The following is a 25,948-nucleotide window of genomic DNA, read 5'->3' as shown; positions in this document are numbered from 1 at the left end:
ATAATCGTAAAGAAGCCATCCCAGTCAAGATCTGTTGGATCTGGTCATTAAACCTTGGTGGTGGTGATGGTGTTCAGTCACTAAGGCACGTCTCACTCTCTGCAACCCCATGGACTGCAGCGCGCCAGGCTCCTCTGTCCTTCGCTCTCTCCCAGAGTCTGCTCAGGTTCATGTCCATTGTGTCAGTGATGCTATCCAACCATCTCATCCTCTGCCGCCCCCTTCTCCTTTTGCCTTCAAGCGTTGATGACAAAGAACTAGTCATGGTGATCTTGGTCATCCTCTCCAGCCTAGTCACTCCATTACCTTCCTCTGCAGCATCTGGCACTCTTCAGGAGAAGCAGTGGTGTTTACGTCATGATCTGTAACGTTTATGCCACAATTAACACCCACAAATAGACCTACAAGATGGTATCCTAGAACAGAGCCGTTAAGAAAAATAATAAAACAAAGTTCTGAATCAAGGCTACAGTGATGATAAAGTTATTATTAGCCCTGTTCTACTTTCTAGCTCATGTGATGCCAAATTCTTAGGGGAAAAAATGGCCTCCCCAGCGATTTCCTGGGAATCCTAAGTTAGGAGTGAGTCCAGGGCTCTTGGGTCCATGAGATGACTGCCCCCACCCGCAGCCTCGCCCTGCGCCCTTTTCCCTTCCGTCGGGAAAGGACGAGCCTCTCCTTTGAGAGCCAGACACGCTCACGCCTACGGTAGGAGATCTTACGTAGACATGCTTCACTGTGTGTGCCTGTGGTTTAATGGGCTCTTTTACTTTTCAGCAGACATCCCGCCTAGATAAATACCAGTTTCTATTTGTGTGTATCTCTTGTAATTGATTCTTTATTAGCTTTTCTCAAAGACAGTGAAATAAAAAGACCTGTTTGAAGAAAGCACAGAATGTCCATCGCTGCCATAAGAGAAGAAATAAATCAAGGGGTCTTTTATACCAAAGGGAGCCCTCTGTGACCCTGTGTGGTGGAGTCAGAGGGGAACCCTGGGAGCGGCTCACCCTTGAAAGGAACCCCGAAGCCTGTGATGTGGCCCAGGCTCCAGCTGGCCTGCCCTGCAATTAAGAGTGGATCCGTCAGGATATGTGTCTCCGGTTCAGACTTTAACCCTTACTTAGTCTTCAGTTTAAAAAGACAAAAAAAAAAAAAATGTCTTTCAGCTCTCATGATTCCTTTCATTATTTTAATTACTAAGTAATCTAATATTTGCTATTTAAACTCCCACACAGCCAGCAGGTAGTTTTCTGTTTCACTGCGGAGGGCAGCCCAGAGTGGAGCAGGCTTTCTTCTGGAAGTCAGGGCCACCCTTGCAAACAGAGACAATGTCACCGATGAGGAAGCACACACACACACACACACACACACACATGCACACATGCACACACATGCACACATGCACTCGTCTCCACACCAGTGGTATCCAGCTTCTGTGTTTGACCTCACGGGTCCTTATCTGCCTGCCGGCCATCCATGCGTTCTTGGTGCGGTCCAGACGGCGGCTTTCTGTGTCCTGGTCATGAACTCCGGCCACTCAGTGTCCTCAGCCAAGGAAGGTGGCTGGCACAGTGCTCTTCGTCTTTTCAAACCAAAGTTCTTTGTGGACAGCACCGACTCAGGCCCAGGTCTTCAGGGAAGTGGTCCAGCCTGGAGGCAGCAGCCTGACTTGGCTGGTGAGGCTGGGGCATGGTCAGGAGGCTGCAGGCCTCCCAAGGGAGTCTGCTCTCTGCCATCCGGCAGGTGTCTGCTGAGCCGCTGCTGTGGACCAAGCATCGTACCGGTGCCTGTGGCTCGGCAAGGAGTCCTGCCTTCTGAGGGTGTAGGGGGGGCTGGTGCACACACATGTGATGGGTTGTCACAACCCTCCAGCACAGGGACGACAGGGAGAGCTTCTCAAGGGAGGAGCTTCCAAGCAGAAACATGAGGAATGAGTAGGAATTTGTGAATGGGGCATGTAGAGGGAAGGTCCCCAGAGTTTGAAGGCAGGGGAACAGCCATCGCCATGCTAGGCTTAGCCTTAGATGGGAGGAAGGATGGAAGAGAAAGGCAAGGAGGCTGTGAGCACTGGCGGAGCTGTGGGCTTGCTGGCGGGCAGCTGGAGGGGCTTCTTGAGGACATCCTCTTCCTGCCTGGAAGGAAGACAAGATCATGTAAGAGATGACTGTTACTAGTAATGGGCTTCCCAAGTGGCGCTAGTGGTAAAGAACCCGCCTGCCAAAGCAAGAGATGTTCGAAACGCAGGTTCCATCCCTGGGTGGGGAAGATCCCCTGGAGGAGGGCATGCCAAGCCACCCCAGTGTTCTTGCCTGGAGAATCCCACGGACAGAGGAGCCTGGCAGGCTACAGAACATAGGGTTGCAAAGAGTCAGATACGACTGAGTGCGTACGCATGCACGCACATGCGTGTACACACACACACACACACACACTCACACACACACACACACACACTCCTATCTGGGAAGAGGTGGTTTCCTGAAGAGTCAGGCTCGCCTGATTCCTCTGCTCTGCTCTGCAGAGGTCCCAGGAGGGGGCGGGCTGCGACTCACAGGAAACACTTCTGCTTCTCCCCACCCTCCGCCTCCAAGAAGACATGGCAGCCAGCACATCAGGCTCCAGCTCCGTGGTTTCTACCCCATCGAAGTCTCTGCACACTAAAGCTAAGTACCAGGGCGTATTTAATTAAAAGACAAATGGCAAAATAAGGTTGTGGCGGGTGCTTTCTAATTGTGGCCTGTTTGATTTTAATTACTCGTAAATTGTGAAAGCTCCTCCCAGGCTCCGCTCTGCATGCCCCTGCTCCTTTTCATCATGAAGGAGATGTTCTCAGCTGCTGACAGGCCAGGCCTCCTGTCTTCGCAGAGAGACTTGATCTCACCCGACAGTGACTCAGCAACTTGCCGAATCCAATTAGCAGCTTTGCAGCTCCTTCCTCCGAGCGGCTGTAGTCAAGTCTGGCTCCAGACGCATCGCCCAGCCCAGGGTCTGCCCACTTGTCACCAGCGATTACTGTGGCCAGAGTGCGTGCGCCAGCGCAGGGCGCTGGGGGTCCTGGTGGGTGAGAAGCCTGTTTCACCCGGGGTCCCTGCTTTTCTCTGTCCTTCACCAGCAGTTGACACGGAACGCCCTTGGACACTCATGGTTAGAGCAGCCGGAGGTTCCGGGCAAGAACTGAGGCCCAGAGACAAGAAGGTGCTTGCTTGGGATTACCCGGGTACTTAGGGAAGGGCTACACTTTGGGGACCCGGGTCTCCTGACACCCCCCTACGGGCCTACACCTGTAGCCGCCCCCCATGGTCCCTACAGACTCTGCCCCAGCTGGCAGGGCAGTGAGGCGGGGAGCCATACAGCCCCTCGGGCTCCCAGACTCCGTACTTGACCCTGAGCTCTCAGGGTCTCCTTGGTGAGACCCTCAGTACCCAAAATCCCTTCTATCTTGATTCAGGGACAGGAGGCTGGAGAGGAGAGAGAGCAAACGCAGGTGTGAAAACGTAATGAATCGGCCACTCCCACAAACACTGGAAAAAGCAGGTGGCTCTGCTTTGGGGGGCCCCCCTCTCTTGAGCGGGAAGACGGAAGCTCCCTCTGGCACTGTGCTCGGGGGCCCAGGATTACGCTGGGGCCTCCATCCCAGCTCAGAGCTCTGCCCACATCTGTCCACGGACACGAGATCCCTCTGCAGCCCTTCTGATGGACACTTGCCCGTGTTTCGTGAGTTGCTATTTTTGTCGTTGGAACGTACCTGGGTCTACACCTGCAGGCCGAGTGAATGAGCATATTTTAATGGACTGTGAAATGACCGGCCACGCCAAACGGCCATCCGTAACCTGGGCGCTGCCTCCCCGTGTTAACGTGCGTGTGAATTTCATGGCTGCGGCCCGTTTGCTGAAAAGCGCTCTTCTCTCCGTGTCTTGATTTTTCCTGTGCCCCGAGGTAACTGCAGAGAGTGGTTTTTAAAAAAACAGAACCAACCGGGGTATGTCTTCCAAGTTGAGCACAGTTGAAAGACCCACCAGCCTTTTCCCTACAGTTTGGATACGAGCGGGCGGTCCAGACCGAACCCGCATCCCGGAGGTGCTGACAGAGAGGCTGCTCAGGTGTCGGTGCTCACCGGCCAGGGGTCCTCACGGGCCGGTGGCGGGGCACAAGGGTGAATGGACGCGGCTGAGTGCCTGGCGCCCAGGACGTCACAGGTAATATCAATGCCCTTGTTTGTTTGTTTTCTTTTTAAGTAAATCGGGGGACACATAACTTTTTATTAACCTAAATGTATGCCCTGCTCATTAAACAAATTAATTACAAGGCTTATAATGCTGATACTAACTATAGTAAATGTTGTCTTTTACCGAGTACTCCTTTTGTACCGGGCATTACATTGTAATCTTATCTCATAAGCCTATTTGTGTTGGGTTCTCAGTCTCCCAGTCGTGTCTGACTCTTTGTGGCCCCAGGACTGCAACCTCCCAGGCTCCTCCGTCCATGGGATTCTCCAGGCAGGAACACTGGAGTGGGTGGCCATTGCCTCCTCCAGAGGATCTTTTCGACCCAGGGATGGAACCTGCATCTCTGGCGTCTTCTACACTGGCAGACAGATTTTTTTTTTTTAACCACTGACCCACCTGGGAAGCCCATGTTTTATTAGCCCTACTTGGTGTTGAACACTAGGCTTAGGGAGAGTCAGGAACTTGCCAGAATGAGAGCAGGTCTCTCAGTCCCTCTGCTGACCTGACTCACCGCGTGTTTCGTGAGTGGTAAGGTTCTGTGGGAAGCCTGGGGCTGATGGTAACAACCTAAACAGGAAGTCCGCTTTCCTGAGCTATTTTACTGCAACTGAGGGCATCTGGAACAGCATCCAAGGTGGAGACCACCTCTGGAAAAGTGGGACCTCTGAGACCAGCCCCTGGAAGCAGTTCCGCTGGAGACTGAACCTGGTTTTCGCTCGTCTATGATCTGAGCCATCCTATGATTGCTGCTGGCTTCTTAACGTCACTTCTTTCTGAGTTTGATTTTCTTCCTGAACGATACCATTCATAGGGCTTTCATTGCAGGTGTTGAGTGGTAAGCTTTCTCATTTTGTCTCACTTTGAAAATGTTTTTGTTTTGCCGTTATTCCAGAGTAACAGCTTAGCTGAGTGTAACTCTATAGGTCCACATTTTGTTGATATTATTCTATCACCTCCTGACTTCTTTGGAGCCACTGAGAAGTCACCCGTGTCTTTAATTGTTCCTTTGTAAGTTTTCTACTTTTCCTCTCTAGTTGCTATGAAGGTCGTCTCTTGGTCTTAATTGTTTTGCAGTTGCATCACCGTGTGCTTAGGGCAGACTTTTATTTTTTAATCCCATCCAGAACTTATTGTGCTTCTGAGTCTGAGGACTTCATTATTTCTGGAAGTTCCCATCCGCTGTGTTTTCAGATATTGTCCCTCCTTGTCCTCTGTTCTTCTTCTGGGACTCATAGTCATCTGACTTTTCTTACATTCTCCAGGGTTTTCGTTTCTGTGCTTCCCTGTTGCGCTGTGCTTAGTTGCTCAGTCGTGTCTGACTCTTTGCAGCCCCCATGGGCTGTAGCCCACCAGGCTCCTCTGTCCATGGGATTCTCCAGGCAAGAATACTGGAGTGGGTTGCCATGCCCTCCTCCAGGGGGTCTTCCGGACCCAGGGATCGAACTCACGTCTCCCGCATTGCAGACAGATTCTTTACTGTCTGAGCCATCAGCATTCTAAACAGTTCCACACATGTGTCTTCCTGTTTTTTTAATTCTGCATTCAGTTGTATCTAGTCTATTGTTTAGCCCTTCCACTCATTTTAAAATTATAACTATATTTTTATTTCGATACATTTTCTATTAACATATAGGTCTTTTTCAGATCTGCTATTATTTATAATGTTCTTTCATATCTTGTATGTCTATAAGTATTTTTAAATGTTTAAGCTAACTTTTAATCACTGAAGCACTTTTTGGATTGTCCTTGTGTTTGAAGTTCTCGGGATGCTAATCCTTCCGTGTTTTTACCCAGTGACTGGCATGTCCTGGGCGTCTTCTCGTGTGCTCTGTGTTTCCTAACTGAGGTTATGTTCACTGGGACCTTTGCTGAAGTGATCCTCCATGGCCACTGTTTTCTCCAGGGCTGTTCTGCACTGTCTTCTGCCAGGTTGTCTAGGGATCCTGCGGGTAGCATCATTCCAGGACCAGTTTTGTGTTGATGTCTCAGCTTGAAGATCTGCAGCATTTCTTAGTCTACTGTCACGTCAGGGATACAGCCCTTTAGAGTTCCAGCTTCGTGTGGGAATTTCAGGTCCAATTTCTCGCTTCATGTGGACCAAAGCCTCCATCTCCTGCTCCCAGGTAGACATTAACATCTGCACTCTAGGTTACAGTGGCTGATTCCGCTCCCTCCTCTGGGCAGCACAAGTTCTAGACACGTATTATTTCAGGGTTTTTTTTTTCCTTTGTTTTTTGTACCTGGAGATTTCCACTTGCTTTCATAATCTACTCAGCTGTCAATGTTCTCAAGTGTTATTCGCAAATCTAGGAGTATGTTGCAGTAGGATCTTTAGTTTATCATATTTCACCATCTTTCTGGACTCTTCTTGGCTCAGTACTATCTTATTCCGAGCTAATTGTCATACATGGAACAGATTGTGGAAAAGAAAGGGACAGACTTAATTCTCTGATCGCCTGTTCTAGCAATCTTTCCAAAGCACAACACTGTGCCCAACTCAGTGCCCAACACTCAGTCCTTTGCCCAGTAAAAAAACTCAGCATGAAGTACGGGAGCCGGAAGATGTTGGACCACACGGTGCTTCCATCAATGCGCGGCAGTGTCAGATTGGACCTCAAGCCCATGATGGAGGTGTCTTGCTGATACTTTGCCTTTGAAATTGACTCCTGAGCAGTCTTACTGAATCTCACCTAAACGTTTATAAGGAGCAGAATTCAACTTAGAAAATGGAATATGTTTTTCTCCTGTATACCAGAAATGTAAGCTCAGTGGCTTTTTCTTTTTTTGAAGTAAGAAAATATCAAGAAAAGAACTTTTCTTTTCCTTGAGTTTGAAAATGGACAACCACAACTCAATTATATTTTGATATGGTTTATTGACTCTGACTTTTATTTTATTAGTACTTTCTTCCAAGTTGCTGACCATGCTTTGCTCACATGACTTTTCCTAACCGAGGGACTAGTTAGGAGCAAACAGCATTACTTTGGTTTTATTGAGAGCTGGAGAGGTCAATAGATTTATGGACAAAACAGAGATGGCCAGACCACCAAGAAAGTGCTGTGCACTTGAGCGGACCCACCTCCATGGCCCCAGACAAAATTGCTTTTTCTTGGAAGTACATTTTAGAGCTTTCTCTGAAGTTTCATCAAGGGAATAGGTTTATGAAATGCACGACCGCCTTGAAATAGCAGCATAGTTGAGACACTGGCCACTAAGTCGGGCAGAAGCCGGAACTAAAAGCGCAGCTTTGGAGACAGCTGGGAGCCCACCCTGTCACCTGCTACTTGAGTGATCTGAGAGGGCGCTTGGAGCCTCTCTGAGCCGTAGTTTTCTCACCTGCAAAATAGGGGGGGCATCCCCATTACGATGGGACCGTGATGAAAATTCAGTGAGTGCTTGCAGCCAGGCTAAGTCACCCAGAAATCGTAGTCACTGCTCACCTGAAGCTGTGTGTATGGAGCCCCACCTAGGCTTTTCTCCGGGGTGGATTTCCTTCTCTGAACCCCTGTGATCTCTTCTCCCCTCGGGCAGTGAGGACCTGGGGACTGATCAGGCTTCTTCCACCGTGGCTGCGAGTTCTAAACCAGATTTACATCTCCGTTCATTCAGCTCACGCCTGCACGTCTGTGTTCCATGCTTCCCAGGTCTCACTTTGCCTTCATCAACCTTATGTTTTCCCTCATTCTGGCTTTTTTTTTTATCCATATTTTCTATGCAGGGCAAAGATGGAATGAAATATTCAAGGGCCTAGCACTTTATGCTTAATAGACCCTCCTTCCCTTTAAAGGGTTTTTCTTCTCTTGCCCTTTCTTCATACTTCCTACGCTTTCTCTGCTGTATAATATTTGCTAACAATTCAGTTCTTTCCTTTGTGTGATAAAGTTCTAGTCACGTTTCAGAAGGCATCCTGTAATTCATCTGTTAGTGGGATCTCCCTTTTGAAAAGCAGCCAGTGGTGACTGCAGTGGACGTCCACAACCCGGCAGAGTGCGTCTGGGAGGGAAGATGAGCCGAGTTGAATGCGGGGGAAGGGAGTGGGGTTCCAGTCTCGACCCCCACCCACTCACGCTGTCTCTGCAGGCCTGGCCCTGTTCTGCAAGCAGAGGCGACAGTGTCCACCTCTCAGGACTGCCCCATGGTCACAGCCAGTGATGTCGTGTGGGCGTGAGGTTCTAGAAGCTGCATAGCTTTATAACTGCCAACTTTCCTATTGCTGCTACTGTTACTATTGACAAAGTGTCTTCAGTTGTTTAAAAAGTATGTGATGCCAAGGCCCAGAGCTTTCGTCAGTCTTGTCAGTATTTGGAATTTAAAATCTGTTTACATACCTAAGTCATACAAGCTTCTAGAACAAGTTTGTGTCAGTGTGTTTCCTCCTATCAGCTTCTCGGGGGAGTAGACGTCTGGGGTGGTCGATTTGAGTACCCAGCAGAATACACGCCGTGTGGCGGATATTCATTTCATTTGTTGAGCGAATGAGAGAGTGAATGAATGTCGCGGCGAGACAGTGTCTAACCTCCTAGGCAGAGGTGTTAAAACATTACAGGCACTTCCCCCAAGGCCCTTTGTCACTCTGATCACCACTGGTCCTGGGGTCCCCACCAAGACCACCAGACTGCTTTGCTGCTGACAGTGACCGAGGGGTCAGCAGGGCTCTCGTAGGGGAGAAGGACTGAGGTGAACGCAGGACCAGCCAGGAGAGCCAGGGAACCCTTGCCAGCTCGCCGTGGGGTGAGGTCGCTCTCAGCCTGTGCTGTGGGTTCCTGGGTGGGCTGCCCCGGAAGTGATCATCACAAGGGTCTGCAGCGAGCACTCCACCCTGGACCGCAAAGTCTCCATGGTCCCTGATGCTGGATCCCGTGATCCCATGAAACACGCTGCTCGGATGACGAGTGTTTAATCAGCTCTCCCTGCCGTATTCCAGCCTAGAGTCTATGTCGAGAGGAAGCCTGTCCTCCAGCCGAGTCCCTGTTTGGTTGCTCTGGCCCTCAACCTCTCACTGTTTGTGGAGGGATGTGCGACTATTAGACCCAGAGGGTCTCTTCTCAAAAGCATTTGCAAAATAACCATAAATCATAGACATATGCATAAATTTCCCTTTACTATCGTGTGCTTCCTTTGTAATGAACTAGTCACCGACTCTTTTAACATAATTAGCCCATTTCCTCCAGGACTCATTAAAGAAATAAAAGCTGTAGGACATGCACTCTCATGGGGAACTCTACCACATACTCCTTGGTTGGGTGGCTCTTAATTCAGATGGGTGACATGGTATATAGTGTTAAACCTCTGGAACCCTCTGTTGTTGGGGGCTGTAAAAGCTAGTTTAACAGCCTCTAGATGCAGTGAAAGTGCCAGGAGCAAGGGCCCACCCACCTTTCACGGCTTCCTTAGGTCCCCAGTCCTGAACTCTGGTTTCAGTTGACTCTGAATACTTTCACTTGAGGCTTCTTTGTTGTTGTTTAGTTGCCAAGTCATGTGTGACTCTTTGCGACCCCATGAACTATAGCCCACCAGGCTCCTCTGTCCAGGGGATTCTCCAGGCAAGAATACTGGAGTGGGTTGCCATTTCCTTCTCCAGGAGATCTTCCCAACCCAGGGATCGAACCCACGTCTCCTGCATTGCAGGCAGATTCTTTCCCATCTGAGCCACTAGGGAAGCCCTGAGGCTTCTTAGCCAGAGTTTTAAAGCCGTCTCCCCACAGATCACGCAGCCTCTGGACTTCTCCCCGTTGGACCACTTATACCTGGAGCATACACTCAGCGTCCTTTGTTGAAACAAAAGGGGAGACATAATGAACACCCCCATCAGTAACACGTGTGTCGTTCACCACCTAGAACAGCGTCCTTGCCCTTCACCTGCCAAACGCTACCCATGCTTAAGATCTAGGTGTAAGCTCATCTCCCCGCCAGTCTTTTCTCACCCCGAAGTCACCTACAGCCTATGTCATGCGTCTGACACTCAGCACTGACAGCCTGGCCCTGGGCCATGCATCCACATCTCAGCCCCCACACAGGTGGTAATCTAGCCTCATCCTTGCGTGTCTTGTTTTGGGGCACATTTTCCCCTCACCTGCCGCTGTGTCATGCACAGAACGGCCACTGCCTGAGTATTCATGTATTGATAAAGCAATGCTATCCCCATTCTGTATCTCCTGCAGTTTCTGCCCCAATGCAGAATACATCATTGCAGGTCAACTGACTGAGTTGAAAATGTAGCACGTCACCTACCAAAAATCTTGTGTTTTGTGACCCGACTCATCCACTGGAGTGCCAGCTCGTTCAGGAAGCCACCACGTACCAGCCTGGAGTTAAAGTTAGCTGGTCGACTTGGGCTGGGCAAATGCAGCCAGGGAGGAAAAGAAAACCTCTTCCAAATTTTCCCACAAAGGAAGAGCACGGAGCTTTGGAAATCTGTGCTGCATGAGACGTTACTTCAAGTTTGTTAGAAATGTAGGAGGACGGCTTGGAAGACAATGGAGTTGTTGCAAAGAATTTTTCAAATATGGTAAACCCTGTGATAGCACGGTGAGCATCGAAACCACTTGTGTGAAACGCAGGGCAGCCTGGTTGCTAAGTTAATGACGTCAAGAAGCTGAGCTGTCTGGGCAGGTGGAAGCCAACCACACCGTTCTCTTAAGACGGTCCTGCCCTGCTGAGCAGTGGCCTGGTGGGGTTTTTCATCCTTGTTTTCGATTTGTCTCTTTTTAGTGTAAATTTGAGTTCCCAATTTCCATTTCTAGCAATAGTCAACTAGGTGGTTTGGGCCAACGCTCCTCCAAAAGGAGAAGTTTATTGTGCTGAAATCCACAGATGCGAAATTTACCCCCGTCACCGTTCTCCAGTGTGCATTCCAGTGGCATTGATGCCCCCACACTCCTGCGCAGCCATCCCCACCGTCCACCCCCTGAATGTCCTCATCTTCCCCCATCCCCACCGTCCACCTCCTGGACGCCCTCATGTGCCCCCATCCCCACTGTCCACCTCCTTTGCTCAGTGGGACCCTGCCTGCCTTGAACACTACCTCTCTGTCCCCTCCCTCAGACCCTGCGACCCCTACTCTCTCCTCCATCTCTGTGAGTCTGGCTGCTCTTGGGACTCTGTGGGACTGGAGCTGTGTAACCTCTGACCTTCTGCGTCTGCCCCATTTCACCGATCAGAACGCCTCCCAGCTCCCCCCAGTTTGCAGCACGTATCTTCTTGGGATCCGTTTGTACAGGTGAGGGGGCTGAAGCTCGGTGACTTGTCCGAGGTCTTTGCGGCCTTCCTCTGTGGTCCCAACTGAGGCTGCAGAATCTTTGGGCACACGAGTAATAAGACCAGTTGTCAGCTGTAGCCTGAACTGTGCGGAACACGTGACATGGATTATCGTCATCTGGTCCTTCAAAAACCCCGTGAGCCTGTGATCTGCATCTTAGAGTGAGAGCCTGGATCAGCAACGAGGAACTGGCCCGAGACCCAGACCGGGGAAGCGGTAGGGCTCAGCAGAGCTGTCCCCGTCTGCCTCCCCATGAGAGAGGCTTTTAGGAAACTTCCCCAGAGCAGTTGTTTTCATCAGAACTTGCAGTGGAGACCAAGAACAGCGGCCCCCTCCCCAGAAGGCCAGGGCAGGGTCTCCTCCTCCCAACCTAGTGACATTAGACACCCCCCCCCCCCCGGCCGCCGCAAAGATGCGGGAAGTTTCCAGGATCCATGAGAATGAAGTGGGTGGGGAGTGGGGGGAGCTGACGCCTCCTTGAGGGCTTGACAAGTATCTGATGTGAAGCAGCTTACCTTGCCGGCAAAGCCTGCGTCTCCGAGGACCTCTTCAGCTGCCAGGGTGCAGGGAGTCGGGGGTGCTGGGGCCCGTGGTGGGGGCCGCTCTGGAAGCGAGCCTCTCTCCCAGCTCCCCTCCCTCCATCGAGGCCTGGAATGGAGTTTCGTTCCCCAGGCGGTGACTGTCAGAAGAACCATCTGGCTGGTTTCTGGTGAATGACTCCAAGGAACAGAAATCCCTATGGGGAGAAATTGCCGCTGCAGAGGCCGCGCAAGGCAGTGGTGTCCACACCGTGAACACACAGGCACACTCAGAGTGGCCCCCAGGAGCGGCAGGCCAGACCGTCTGAGCCTGAGACGTGAGCGACACGCAGAGCATGTGACGCTGGGAGGGGTGGCAGACAGCGGTGGACGGGGGCCCAGGACGGCGCGGGGGGTCTGGTCTGACCCAAGACCCACCTCCTGCAGGACGTCTCCCTAGGCCGGCCCGCCCGGCCCTCACCTGCCCCCACAATGCCAGCCGCTGCCCCCGGCTTCCACCGCCCCTGCCCCCAGGGTGGCTGCACCCCAGCTCTGCCCTTCCCTGAAGCCCCTCAGATGGGCGCCCCTTCCCCTTCATCCACGCGGGCTGAGCAGAGGCTCGGCCCAGCCGGCTCGTTCCCCACAGGACCTCCACTGTTGCCCATGCTGTCACCTGGGATGCAGAGCCGGGGGGAGCCGGCCATCGCTCAGTCCAGCCTGCCCCCGGGAGATCGCACGGCCGGGACTGGGGCCCGGGTGCTTTCTTGCATTAAATCCGTGAAACCTCTGTCCTCGGAAAGCCCAGAGCAGTTCATTAGGAGCCAGGCACACAGTCCCTGGACCCGAGGTCTTGTGACCAGGATTTCATTTCTCCTCTCCCCTCTGGCTTTTTTAATATAGCGAAGGTCGGGGAGGGGGCTGTGGTTTGCTTCGTGTGCAGAGCACGTGTTTAAATCGTGTGCAGTTCTGAGCGGTAATTCTCGTCTCTCCCTGACTCCCTGCCCACGCCTCACCAGCTTCCCCAGCCAGGCCCCCAGGGCGTTCACGCCCCATCCTCTCCCCGTCCGCCCTTCTCTCCCCATCAGTAGCACGAGTCGGGGTTGGGGCAGACCGCCAACCCCGGGTACCTGGCCATCAGGGTCTCATGCGTTTGCTGGGGGGTCCCACACTAGCAGCACCAGCCCAGGAAGCACATGGCACCGTCTCACCTTGGGCCGCAGGAGGCGGGGGAGGGAGTGGAGGCAGGGCTCCAGCTGCAGGTCCGGCTTCTCTCCGCCTCGTGCCCCGTCCCCTCCCTGATCCCCTTCCCACCGCACTGTTCCCTCTCCCGAGCCTCCTGGAGGGGCGAGGGTTCTGCTGTGTGGCCGTCAGGCTGGGCTTCGGCGTCCCTTGAGCCAGGAGTGAGTCTGGGGTTGCACTGCCTCCTCCGAGAACCGCACCTGCCCCGGGATAGCTCGTCGCCTCTGGGGGTAGCCCTGCAGGTGGAGGTGTCCGTGTGCCCTGTGGACGCGCTGACCCATTCTGGGTGGCATCCAGCACACCACCGAGAATGTGAAGGAGCTGCCCTCCTCACTGACGGACAAGCAGACATTGCATCTGTCATCTGCATGCCGGGACGGACTTGACCTCGAGTCCGGAGCCTGTGTGGGCGGCTAGGTCACCCCCGTGGGGGTGGTGGAGGTGGTCTGCCCCACCGTCCCTCCCATCCAGGGAAGCCTGGTGACCCGGTTCCTCAGAGTCCACCCCCAGCACTGTCACCTGGAAAGCAGCAGTGAGCTCCACGGTACCATCTTTCCACTGACGGATTGTTGATTTACAACATGACGTTAGTTTCGGGTGTACATCATAGCAATTCAGTGTTTCTTGTAGATCGTACTCCATACAAACTGACTATAAAATATTGGCTGTTTTCCCTGTACTGTACGTTCCAGCCTCACCACTTACTTATTTTATGTCCAGCAGCCTGCTCCTTTCCATCCCTCTTCTCTGTTTTGCCCTCCTCCACCTCCTCCCCTCTGGTAGCCACTGGTTTGTTCTCTGGGAGTCTCTGTTCTCTGGAGTGCGCACCCAGGAGTGCTGTACACATGGTAGCTCCGTGTACCCAGGTCACATGGTAGTTCTGGGTGCCTGGCTCACGTGGTAGCTCCATGTACCCGGCTCACGTGGTAGCTCCATGTACCCGGGTCACATGGTAGTTCTGGGTGCCTGGCTCACGTGGTAGCTCCATGTACCCGGCTCACGTGGTAGCTCCATGTACCCGGCTCACGTGGTAGCTCCATGTACCCGGCTCACATGGTAGCTCTGTGTACCCAGCTCACGTAGTGGCTCCGTGTACCCGGCTCACATGGTAGCTCTGTGTGCCTGGGTCACATGGTAGCTCTGGGTACTTGGTCACATGGTAGTTCTGTGTACCTGGCTCACGTGGTAGCTCCATGTACCCGGCTCACGTGGTAGCTCCATGTACCCGGCTCACGTGGTAGCTCCATGTACCCGGCTCACGTGGTAGCTCTGGGTACCCGGCTCACGTGGTAGCTCTGGGTACCCGGCTCACGTGGTAGCTCTGGGTACTTGGTCACATGGTAGCTCTGTGTACCCAGCTCACATGGTAGCTCCGTGTACCCGGCTCACGTGGTAGCTCTGGGTACCCGGCTCACATGGTAGCTCTGGGTACCTGGCTCACATGGTAGCTCTGGGTACCCAGTCACATGGTAGCTCTGGGTACCCAGTCACATGGTAGCTCTGTTCACCTTGTTGAGGAGACACTGCCCTGTTGCACATCCTTGCCTGGCTTCATGTCCAGCCCTGACTCGCTGTGTGGATGTGGTTCTGTGTCTTGTGCCCTCTCTGCCTCGTCTCCTCATTTGTGTGTCGGGACAGTGATGTGGGCTCCCCGCTGGGGCCGTGGGGGCCGTGATGCTGACGTGGTGTGTAAGAGGCGCTGCATCCGTGTCTGCGGCTGCTCTGTTTCTGTGAAGGGGGAGCCTTCGTGGATGAAAGCTTGGGAAGCTTTTGGGCTAAAAGAGGCCACGTTAAGAGGATGTAGAAGAATCAGAGAGGCCCTAATCCAGGCCTTTGGGGCTGTCCCTTCCAGGCGTCCCTCCCCGTCTGGGGACTCCATCTTCTCACCTGCTCCACGCTGAGCCGTGCGGTCTTCATGGCGGGACCACTCCTCGGGGCTGGGAGATTCGGTCCTGCAGTCAGACCAGGGCCCAGGTTTCCCAGCCAGTAAAAGGAGGACCAGGTATGTCCACCGTCTGAAGCTCCAAATACAAGTCTCTAGGAAGCAGACAAAAGGCGCTCCTTTCTCTCTCTCACCAGAGACGCTAGGAAAAGGCAAACCTGGTTGGTTTTCAGTTGAATCTACTGAACTTTCGCCAACTATTCTGCCAAATACTGTTTCTCTCAATTTTTAAAATTAATCCATATGTTCATGATTCATTACACCCAGTTCCTCACAGTGTTTTATAAAAGCTGTTTGAAGCCCAAGAATCCTTACAGGGGCCTTCTCGGAAGCACTCAGGAGCAAGGAGATAAAACTTTTCCCACTTGTCTTTGGTTGGAAGTCTCAGCCTGGCGAGTCTACGTTCCAGCTCTTCAGCTGAGAGACAGAGACCTGCGTGAACCCCTGGAAAAATGTAATAACAGTGTCGTGAGAACACTTTCATCTCGTGCTCGTGAATCTTGAGAGTTTCTGGGCCCCGGCGCCTTCTGCCCGCATCTCCTCTGTGGTCCGGAAAGGTCGTCGGAGTCTGCACTGTTGCTCCTTCGATGGAGGAGACGCTGGGAGTCAGGACGTGTGTCGTAGCCTGGAATGGAGGTGCTGGCTCGAGGCCTCCAGCCTTGCGGGGCCTGTGTGGTCGGGGAGGGAGGGGCATCCACCTCCCCTGCAGGAGACTGTCCTCCATCCTCGCTGGGGCCCCATCTGCTGACAGCCTGGGCCCAGGTCCCATCACCATGCCTATTCTAGTAAACGTTTGCAGCCCGCAGTTTCTCTGCCCTTTTTCTCCTCCTTAACTAACTGACCCTCCCCTAGAACCCTCCGCGTCTCAGAACCCTGGGCCCGGCAGCACCCTTGCCAGCTGAGGTTGAGATGGGGGAAGAGCGCCCCTCTTCTCTGGGAGTGGGGCGGGCAGGTCTTCCAGCGGCCGCGGGGAGCTGTCTGGTGGGGCCCAGCTGGGCTACACCTCTGCAGGGACGTGGCTGCTCGGGGACCTGGGCAGTTCAGGCCTTGCCCCTCCAGCCCCACCACAAGGCCTGTGCAGGAGCCTCCTGCAGCCCGCACACAGCCTCTGCATCAGGCACCGTGGCCTGGTGTCCCCCGAGGGCTCCGCAGAGGCTTTGCTTCCGGGAACCAGGAAACACAGTGAAGACGAGGCTCCTGTGGGCCGAGAGCTTGGGGCTTCCCGGTGTTGACCCTCCCTCCCCTCTGCCGTCCCCTCGGGATGCTGACAGCATCACTTCCATCACCGTTAGAGGCAGGGGTGGGAGGAGGGAGGAGAAGAACTCGGGCAGGGAGACCCAGCGGGCAGTGATAGGCTGGCCCGCCCCCATGAGGCCTGAATGCAGACGGCCGCCCCAGGTTCTGGTGATTTTACAAGCGTTCATTCAGCAGCTTTTATGCAGCACCTGCTGTATGCCAGACACTGCTCTGGGCGCCGGAAGAGCAGAGTGTGCAGCCCCACGGTCGGCACGGGCCCACCCTCGGCCCACAGGGCAAGGTTCTTCTTCTAGTAGGATGGCTTTAGTGAGACGTGATTCAGACATCATACACCCATTTAAAGTGTTCAACTTAGCGGTTTTATAATAGTCATCACCATCTCACTCCAGACATTCCATTACCCTCAACAGATAACCGGACCCCCTTAGCAGTCACTCCATTGCCCAGCTGCACCCCCCAGCCCGGGGCTGTCAGGAATCTGCTTTCTGTCTGTGTGGACTTGCCTGTTCTGGACATTTCATTAGATGGAATCATATAAGGTGTGGCTCTCCCTGCCTGGCGTCTCTCACTAAAGCACCGTGTGTTCAAGCTTTGTCTTGCTCGTGGCGCTATAACGTCCTTTCTCTTCATGGCTGCGTAGTACTCCATGCAGAGGTCGAGCATTTATCCACCCACCACGTGAAGGACACTTGGGTGGTTTCCACTTTGGCTGGCGTGACTGATGCTGCTCTGAACATGCACATGCTGGTTTGTGTGTGGACGCATGCTTTCGTTTCTCTTGAACGCATAATCACTGGGTGATGGTGTGTTTCAGCGTTCGAAGGACCGTCGATGTGTGACCCCCGGAGGTTCCTCCAGCTCTTTGCCCAGCGGCCGCACAACTTGACGTCCCCACCAGCCAGGGGGTGTGGAGCGGCCACCCCACCAGAGGTCCTTGGCTCAAGGGTCTGGGCCAAGGGCACGTGACACGTGGTGTCAGGCTGACTCCCCTGGGCTCTGCCCAGGACCACTCGTCTGCTCCAGCTTCGTCACCAGCGGCGGGGACGGCAGGGCTGGCTCGGCCGGGGCTGGAGAGGAGGGATTTAGTGGCTGAGGTTCAGGAGAGAGACGGAGGTGCCTGGGGAGGGGTGAGGGAGGCCCAGGCTTGCCAGCTAGTGCCCAGGCCTCCCTGCTTAGGCGCTGGGCGCCCATGGGTTGGCAGCTGCCGCGCTGCAGACGTGCCATCCGCGATCTCTGTTGCAGCGCCCCCCAGCTGCGCTGTGGCGGCCAGGCCCATAGCCGCCTGGCGCAGGCGGGTTCGAGTGACTTGTCTGCACAGCACGGGGAGGGCACCCCCGTCTGTGTGCTGCCTGCGGCCCGCAGGCTCCTGACCCGCTCTGCTGGTCAGAGTCCCCGGGAGCCCAGGGGCCCCCCAGCTCCGACTTGGTCTCCAGGGCTGGCCCAGGAAGTCAGACTGGAGGAGGCTTCCCTCCCAGGGGACCCAGTGGTCGGGGTTCCCGTCACCAGCACCTGCCCCGGAGTCTGTTAAGGGACGCGCCGGCTCTCGTGGGGGCCACTGCCTCCGCATCACCCGTCAGCAGTCTGTTGTCGTCCTCGGCGCTCACTGTTGCTCCCTCGGGTAGCACATCTGCCCGCACTCACACACTCACACACCTGCCCACCATCACACCCCTGCCCGTACTCACACCTGCCCGCACTCACACACCTGCCCGCACTCACACACCTGCCCACACTCACACACTCACACACCTGCCCACACTCACACACTCACACACCTGCCTGCTCACACACCTGCCCACACTCACACACTCACACATCTGCCCACACTCACACACTCACACACCTGCCTGCACTCTCACCTGCCCACACTCACACACCTGTCCACACTCACACACTCACACACCTGCCCACACTCACACCCCTGCCCTTACTCACACCTGCCCGCACTCACATACCTGCCCGCGCTCACACACCTGCCCGCGCTCACACACCTGCCCGCGCTCACACACCTGCCCACACTCACACACTCACACACCTGCCTGCACTCACACTTGCCCACACTCACACTCACACACCTGTGCACACTCACATACCTGCCCTCACTCACACCTGCCCACGCTCACATACCTGCCTGCACTCACCACACCTGCCCGCACTCACACACTCACACACCTGCCTGCACTCACACCTGCCCACACTCACACTCACACACCTGTACACACTCACACACTCACACACCTGCCTGTGCTCACACACACACACCTGCCTGTGCTCACACACTCACACACCTGCCCGCACTCACACCTGCCCTCACTCACACACCTGCCCGCACTCACACACCTGCCCGCACTCACGTACCTGCCTGCACTCCCCACACCTGCCCGCACTCACACACCTGCCCGCACTCACACCTGCCCTCACTCACACTCACACACGTGCCTGCACTCACACACTCACACACCTGCCCGCACTCACACCTGCCCGCACTCACACACCTGCCCGCACTCACACCTGCCCTCACTCACACTCACACACCTGCCCGCACTCACACACTCACACACCTGCCCACACTCACACCTGCCCTCACTCACACTCACACACCTGCCCGCACTCACACACCTGCCCGCACTCACACCTGCCCGCACTCACACCTGCCCGCACTCACACCTGCCCGCGCTCACCTGCCTCTCTCTCCCATCCTCCAGGACACACAGGACCAGCCACTGCTACCGCATCACCTACCGCCACATGGAGCGCACGCTGTCGCAGAGAGAGGTCGGGGGCGTCCACCAGGCCGTGCAGGAGGCGGCCGTGCGGCAGCTGGGCGTCGAGGGCAGATTTTGAGGCCCCGCTTCCCCGGGGCTCCAGGGTTGCTGAGTGAAGGAGAGAAGGATCCCGTCTGTGGACTGAGGCATCCGTCATCCTGCGATAAAGGAGCTGGTTCCAGGACTCTCAGAAAATAAAGGATTGCTCTCGAGAACCTGTGGCCGTTTGTCTTTTATTTGGGAGAAGCGGGGGAGGCACAGTGAGGCGAGAGCGACCTTCCACTCCTTTTAGAAACGCTTTGCCGTGGGCGCTCGGGGTGCTTAATTGGTCCCTGGATTCCGCTCAAGTGTAAACACCAGACATGACTTCTTGCCTGACAGGCTCTTCCCTCCCCGGAATGAGTGAAGCCACACCGAGGGACTGACTGCAGACCCCGGAAGCTCTCCTGCACCGGCTCCCAGCCCGTCTCCCTCCTTCTGTTCCGCAAAGGGCAGGAGCGTGGGGTGTGGAGGAGACACCAGGGCTCCTTGGAGGCGGAGGGAGCGGACAGGATTTTCTTTCCTTTTCACAGACCTTGGAGGCCAGCCTCTGGCCTCAGCGCGTGGGTGGAGGTGCCTCCTGTCCCCAGGGAGGAGACGGAGCCTTGTCCCCAGGGTTGGGAGGCCCCTGACCTGGTGGGACACGTCCTGGAAGCCCGGGAGCTTTTGTTTCCTGACAGGCGGCCTCTGCTTCTGAGACGACCTTTATGGGGGACTGTGGGGCTTTGGCGTCTCCCCGTTTCCATGCCCAGCGCTTCTGTAGTCTGCCTGCCCCACTCCCGACCAGTTTTCTAATCAGATTCCCTCCCCAGCATGATGCTGGAGGCTGATGGCGGACCGCACGCGCCGGGATAAATATTTGATGAGCGCGGCCATTAGCAGCTGGTGGCGTGGGGTGGGCAGGCGCTCTAGCGGGAGGCACGGCCTCAGTGTCATTTTGGCCTTTATCCTGAGGGGCGCTTCCCGTGGACTTTCATGGGAATCCAGTGCAGGCTGCACCCCAGCCCAGCCAAGCTGGGGGCCAGGGCCCAGGATCGGACACGTGCAGTGCCCCGCGGGACTGCTGATCTTTTGCTTGCAGACATTCCTGACCCGGCCTGGGATCGCTTTGACCCCCCAAACCAGTTAGGCGTTCATGGAAGTGCTCCCCCCAAACCAGCTGACGGAGTAGCACTCAGAAGACATGGTGCTGCTTGTTGACCAGCCAGCAGAGCTCAGAAATGCCCAGGGCCGGGCACTGGGGCTGGGAGAGCTGGCGTTCAGGGTGGGGGGCGTCTTACAGAGGGCTTTCCTGAACGCTCCTCTCAACACTCTATATGATGCAGTCAGCCCTTTCGTGAGGGGCCTCAACCAGGAACATGCCAGGCAGGGGGAGGCCTCACCTGAGCCTGCTGCCCCCAGATTCAGAACTTGCAGCTAAATGGGGTGCCAGGTCCCTCCTGCTTCCGGGCCTTCATTCTGTTTCCATGAGACCCAGGAGCTTGTGCGACCCCCTCAGTCTGCTCTGGGTATTGGCGCTCCTGCCAAAGGTGGGCCTGCCTACCAGGGGCACCAGGGGACGCCCAGCTCCTGACTTCTTCATGGGAGTGAAAAAGGAGAATAGTGAGGAAGGAAAAAAGAAGAAGGAAAATGTAAGCCCTGAGATGACCGGCACTCTGCAACTTGGTGACAGACGACTCTGCTTCGTGCAGCGTGGTGACCAGCACCCCTGCCATAACCACGCCCACCGGGGGGCCGCTCTCCTTCGCGGAGCAGGGGCCGTGGTGCGTCCCCCTGGGAGCTGAGACCACGAGGCCAAGGACAGACCCTGGGTCCTCCGGGCAGCGGGGAGCAGAGCTAGAACTCGAGGCCCCCTCTCTGTAAGACCAAAGCCCGGGGTCTTCCCGCCATGCCCTGTGTGGGCCAAGGATGGACAGCGGATGAGAGCACAGTGGCCATGCCTTGCCCTCTGCAGCCTCAGGCGTGAGACAAGGGGTTCGCCCTCCACGGTCTCCACTGCTCAAGTGCAAGCCAGCACGCGCACGTGTTTGTCTATTTGGACACAAGCCTTAAAGAGGGCTTGGTGTGCATATGCTTCCAAAGGACGCGGGGTGACCAGGCCACGCTGAGTTAAACAGGAGGCCTCAAGGAGGGCGCATGAACCCGGGTAAACTACAAGGATCCATCAGAGAAGGAAATCAGTGTAATCAGCAGGCTCCGCTCTAAAGCCTCACGTCCAGCCGGGTCCCAGCTGCATCCCAGGCTGCTGGCGTCTGTGGGCAGGACAGGCACCCAGGGCCAGGGCCCACCACATCGTGCCAGCTGGGTCATCGCCCTTCTCTCCCGGACAAGAAGGGCTTTCACGGGCAGGTGTGTGAGCCTGGCACTGTTACAGAGGACATTTTGAAATCTATTTTTAACGGCTTCCAGTCTACTGAGTGTCTCATTTGAAGTCATCTTTACTTAATAAGAAACAACTAGGATGACAAGCAAGTCAATGGAAAAAGGAAAGTCTTTTCAACAGGTATTTCCAGAGCAACTGGTTCTCCATGCTAAAAAAACAAAGAAAGAAAAAGGGGGACTCCCCTGGAGCTCTGGTGGTTAAGAATCCATACTTCCAGGGCAGGGAGCACGGGTTTGATTCCTGGTCGGGGAACTGGAATCTTGCATGCTGCAGCCACAAAATAATTAAAAAAAATTTTTTAAGATGTTATTTAAAAAGAAAATCATCTCAACCCCACTTCCACACTTCACACAAAAATTAATTCAAGATGGAACATAGGCCTAAATATAAAAGTCAAAAACTTACCATCGAGCTTAAAGAAGAAAACATAAGGGATTGTTCTTGTGACCTCAGGTAGGGAGTGACTTCCTACAGAGGTCACAGAAAGAGCTAGAGAAGAAAAAACTGATACCGTGGGCTTTTTCAAGATTTAAAACATTTACTCTTTGAAATACATCATTAAGAAAATGAGTAGGAATGGATGGACCTAGAGATTGTCATACTGAGTGAAGTAAGTAAGACAGAGAAGGAGAAATATCGTATGACATCCCTTATATGTGGAATCTAAAAAGAAATGATACAAATGAACAAAACAGAAAGAGGCTCACAGACTTAGAGAAGGAACTTGTGGTTACCAGGAGGGAAGAGTTGGAGGAAGGGATAGGTAGGGAGTTTGGGATGGACATGTACACACTGCAGTGTTTAAAGTGGGTCACCATCAAGGACCTCCTGGACAGCACAGGGAACTCTGCTCAAGGTTATGTGCCAGCCCGGATGGGAGGGGAGTTTGGGGGAGAATGGCTACATGTATATGTATGGCTGAGTCTTTTCACTGTTCAAATGAAACTATCACAACATTGTTCATCAGCTCTACTCAAATACAAAACGAAGAGTTAAAAAAAAAAAAAAATGAATAGGAAACCCACAGATTGGGAGAAAAATTTGTGACACATATTCAACAAAGAAATTTTTATCCAGAATACACAAAGATTTACTACAATTTTGGAATAATTTCTTTAAAAAGTCTTTAGAAAAATGCACAAAGGTTTCCTACAATTTGATAACTAAAAAACTAAAAAAAAAGAACAAGCACTTCACGAAAACATTTATAAATGACCAATAAGACTTAGGCTCAACGTTATTGGCCACCAGGGAAATGCATTGATGAAGCTATGAGCAGACAGGACTCGTCCGTGGCCGCAGAAAGCAGACCAGAGGTGGCCTGCACCCGGGGAGGGACTGATGGGGGCCCGTGGGGATTTGAGTGACGGGAATCGTCTCCGTCTTGACTGGCACGCAGGTTACGCGGACGGTGCATTTGTCAAAACTCCTCAGACTGGATGCTTTAAGATCTGTGCCTTGCGCCACAGATAAATTATGCCACAATGAAAAAGAGACAACCAACACGGTCGGGTGAGCAACTACAGCTCCAGCTCGGAGCCGGGGGAGCAGGCAGAGAGGTGGGCGTAGACGGGGCTCTGGGACTCCAGGGACAAGATCACGCTTGAGATGGGTGGGCAGCTCTCCAGGAAGTTGGGACGGGGAGGGGGGTGGCTGGAGCAACAAGGTGCCTGCACTTCTCTCTGCCACCAGGAAAGGGTAACACGTGGCCCCGCTGAGAATCAGACCCCATGAGGCTCCCTCCCGGCTGGCTGCTGTGAGGACCACAGCCCGGCCACATGCAGCCCACCCCTCAGTCCTTCTGGACCACGCGTCTGAGCTGCCTGGGTACCACCAGCCACCAAGTCTGCCCCCCACTGCCCCCTCTCCGTCCTCTCCCTCCCTCCTCCCCTCCCTCCCTGCCTCCTGCCCAGCCGTCTGGAAGAGGCCGCTCTGGCCTGGATTAATTCGGACCCGGATGATGAGAATGAAGCCACAGGCTCACCGGAGGGAAACACGTCGGGTCTGTTCATGGTCTCACCCCTTGGATGAGGGCACAGCGCCTGGCAAAGGGCCACTCCCTGGTGAGGACTGCAGTCAGCGCTCCTGTCGCTGTGTGGCGGACTGGGCGGGCGGCCCGGCCTCCTCCTGGCTCCCGAAGCCCCTCCGCCCCACCAGGAGCACCGGCAGATGGAGGGGAAGCCGGCCACCTCCCTGCAGGGCGCCGCGGGGCTGGAGTCTCTGAGGTCTTGCTCTGCCGGCGCAGGGTGGGCCGGGCGCTCAGATAACCGGCCTCTCCTCCTCTGTGCCAGCCCCTCCAGCAGGCTCGCGGGGATGCTCGCTGGCAGCTCAGCCCAGGCCAGGAAAGCCTGTTAACTCCTGGACTGATGCCGCGTGTGGGCCTTGGGGCCTGAAAAATACCGTTGAATGGGGTCGCTTCAAGCGTGTTTTCAAGAAGACAGGCGGTTTAGCAAAATGGTTGAAAACATGGGCTTTGTCATCAGGCAGAGGCAAGCTCAAACATGGGGTCCGTAACCCCTTAATCTCTCGGAGCAGGTCTGCAGTGGATGTTGTAAGGATGACGGGACCCTGTGTATGGGAAGCTGTTTGCATGCTGCCGGGTAAGCAGACAGTGGAAGGAGAGCGGCTGTGGGTTCAGAGAGGGCCACCCTCCCAACTAAAGTGACCGCGGGGTCTGGGAAGATGTGGCACAGGGCAGTATCCTAGGAGATCTAGACTCAAAGGAAACTTAGTGATCATTTGTCTGGTGGCCCCATTTTAGGGGTGAATTGCTGAGGCCCAGAGCAGTAAAATGACTTCTGCACTACGTGGATGAATAACCAGTGCCGACTGGCTTAGACAGTTACCTCAGAACAGTGAGGCTGGAGGAGACAGGTCTGGTTCACTGGCCCAGTGCTTCACTGAGACCCCAGGCTCTTCCTTCTGCTCTGCCAGCTGCAGCAGATGGGTGATGTCTTCCCCTCATGGTTACAGCATGGCTGCAGATGCACCAGCCAGCATGTCTCCACACACCCTCCAACAGAAGAAATGGAGGGAGCACAGGATCTCGGTTTCCCTCCACAAATTTCTTTTTCTCATAGAGAAAACAGCCTTCTCTTCAAGTCTCACTGGCCAGGATTTGTTCACAAATCCGCAGTCCAGCTTCAAGACTTGGGAAGGGAAGTGTCTATCATTTCTAGCCTCTATTGTAGGAAAAAAGATGCTACCAAAAAATAAATAAACAAATAGATAAGGGGAGTGGGAGATGGTATTTCATAGGCAAGCCACAGTGTCACCCAGACTGACCCAAAGCCATCCAGCTACTTGGCGACCAGAGCTCACAGGGCCCAGATGAGAACCCACTTCTCTTGGTTCCAGGCCCGGTGTCGTTTCTCGGTGTCTCCTCCTGGATGTTGCCGCCTTCTTGCTGAGCGAGGGCGTCAGAAAGTGTGTAGTGAAGGGCCGCTAGTCTCTGCTGGAGAACTAGTTATGCTGAAGCTTGGAGTCCACACTGAGCGGGGCACTAGGAGGCCAGGCTGAGAGGCAGCGGGAGCCGCCCGTGTGTATGGCAGGAAAGCTGCTCAGCCTAGAGGTTCCCAGGGCTCCTAAGTGGGCCCGCCCCTCCAGACTCCCCCATGTCTGGATTTTTGTCATGGAGGGTCGGGACAGGCACTGGTGGATTCATCGGGCAGGGGTGTTGGTATTCGTGACCCAGGGCTCCATGTCCCTCCGGAGCTGGCTCTTCTCCAAGTACGTTTATCACTGCCAGGCGCCTGCTTCTCTAGTGTTTTTTAGTCCTATGAGTGTGTGTTCAGTCATGTCTGATTCTTTGTGGCCCCATGGATTATAGCCATGCAGGCTCCTCTGCTCATGGAATTTTCCAGGCAAGAATACCAGAGTGGGTTGCCATGCCCTTCTCCAGGGGATCTTCCCAACCCAGGGATCAAACCCAGGTCTCCCATATTGGAGGCAGATTCCTATCTGAGTCCCCAGAGAAGCCCTTTAGATAACTCATTTTTGTGTGTCTGTAATGCATGATTCAGTAGATGGCAACCATACTTTTCAGACAGGTGGATGGACTGGTTCAAAGTCACATAGGAACCCAGCATTCTGGTTCCCTGGGATTTACCACATTTGCTGTCAGGAGCACTACGTGTCACCAGAAATCACAACGCAAAGCCCTTTGTCACTTTTCCAAGCCAAATGTCAGGAAAGCAGTTACGGAAGCCCCAAAGGCTCGGAGGTAGGGCACAACCAGCCCCACCGGTCAGGCTGCACGTGCCTGGGTCCAGGTTTCCAGAAGGCTGGTGAGTGATAGACCTGAAAAGGCAGAAGCCATGGC

At 54.4% G+C, this 25,948-nt stretch overlaps 1 protein-coding gene and 1 long non-coding RNA gene across 5 annotated transcripts in view; one reads left to right on the top strand and one right to left on the bottom strand.

The window, feature by feature from the left end:
* The window catches only part of FARS2 (phenylalanyl-tRNA synthetase 2, mitochondrial), a 289,117-nt gene extending 269,697 nt beyond the window's left edge, over nucleotides 1-19,420 (top strand). For 2 of the 4 annotated variants that reach the window (XM_081521167.1, XM_081521166.1), the window contains one exon: nucleotides 19,146-19,420. In XM_081521167.1, the coding sequence (XP_081377293.1) occupies nucleotides 19,146-19,284 (139 nt within the window). In that variant the 3' untranslated portion in view covers nucleotides 19,285-19,420. Of the gene's footprint in view, nucleotides 1-2,521; nucleotides 3,196-3,448; nucleotides 4,197-15,093; nucleotides 15,244-15,565; nucleotides 15,820-16,850; nucleotides 16,980-17,254 lie in introns of all 4 variants that reach the window. The other 2 variants (XR_014062413.1, XR_014062414.1) reach the window with 2 other exon arrangements.
* On the bottom strand, nucleotides 10,931-16,027 carry LOC145517869 (uncharacterized). Its single transcript, XR_014062420.1, has 2 exons — nucleotides 12,000-16,027; nucleotides 10,931-11,522 (listed from the first exon to the last, which is right to left on the bottom strand). It is a non-coding gene; the product is annotated as an uncharacterized LOC145517869 (long non-coding RNA).
* Nucleotides 19,421-25,948: the final 6,528 nt, after the last annotated feature.

The sequence above is a fragment of the Giraffa tippelskirchi genome, chromosome 8, assembly GCF_054371585.1.
Source record: "Giraffa tippelskirchi isolate mGirTip1 chromosome 8, T2T-mGirTip1v1.2.pri, whole genome shotgun sequence".
NCBI classification, from domain to species: Eukaryota; Metazoa; Chordata; class Mammalia; order Artiodactyla; family Giraffidae; genus Giraffa; species Giraffa tippelskirchi.
This window is presented reverse-complemented; position numbering and strand designations above follow the sequence as displayed.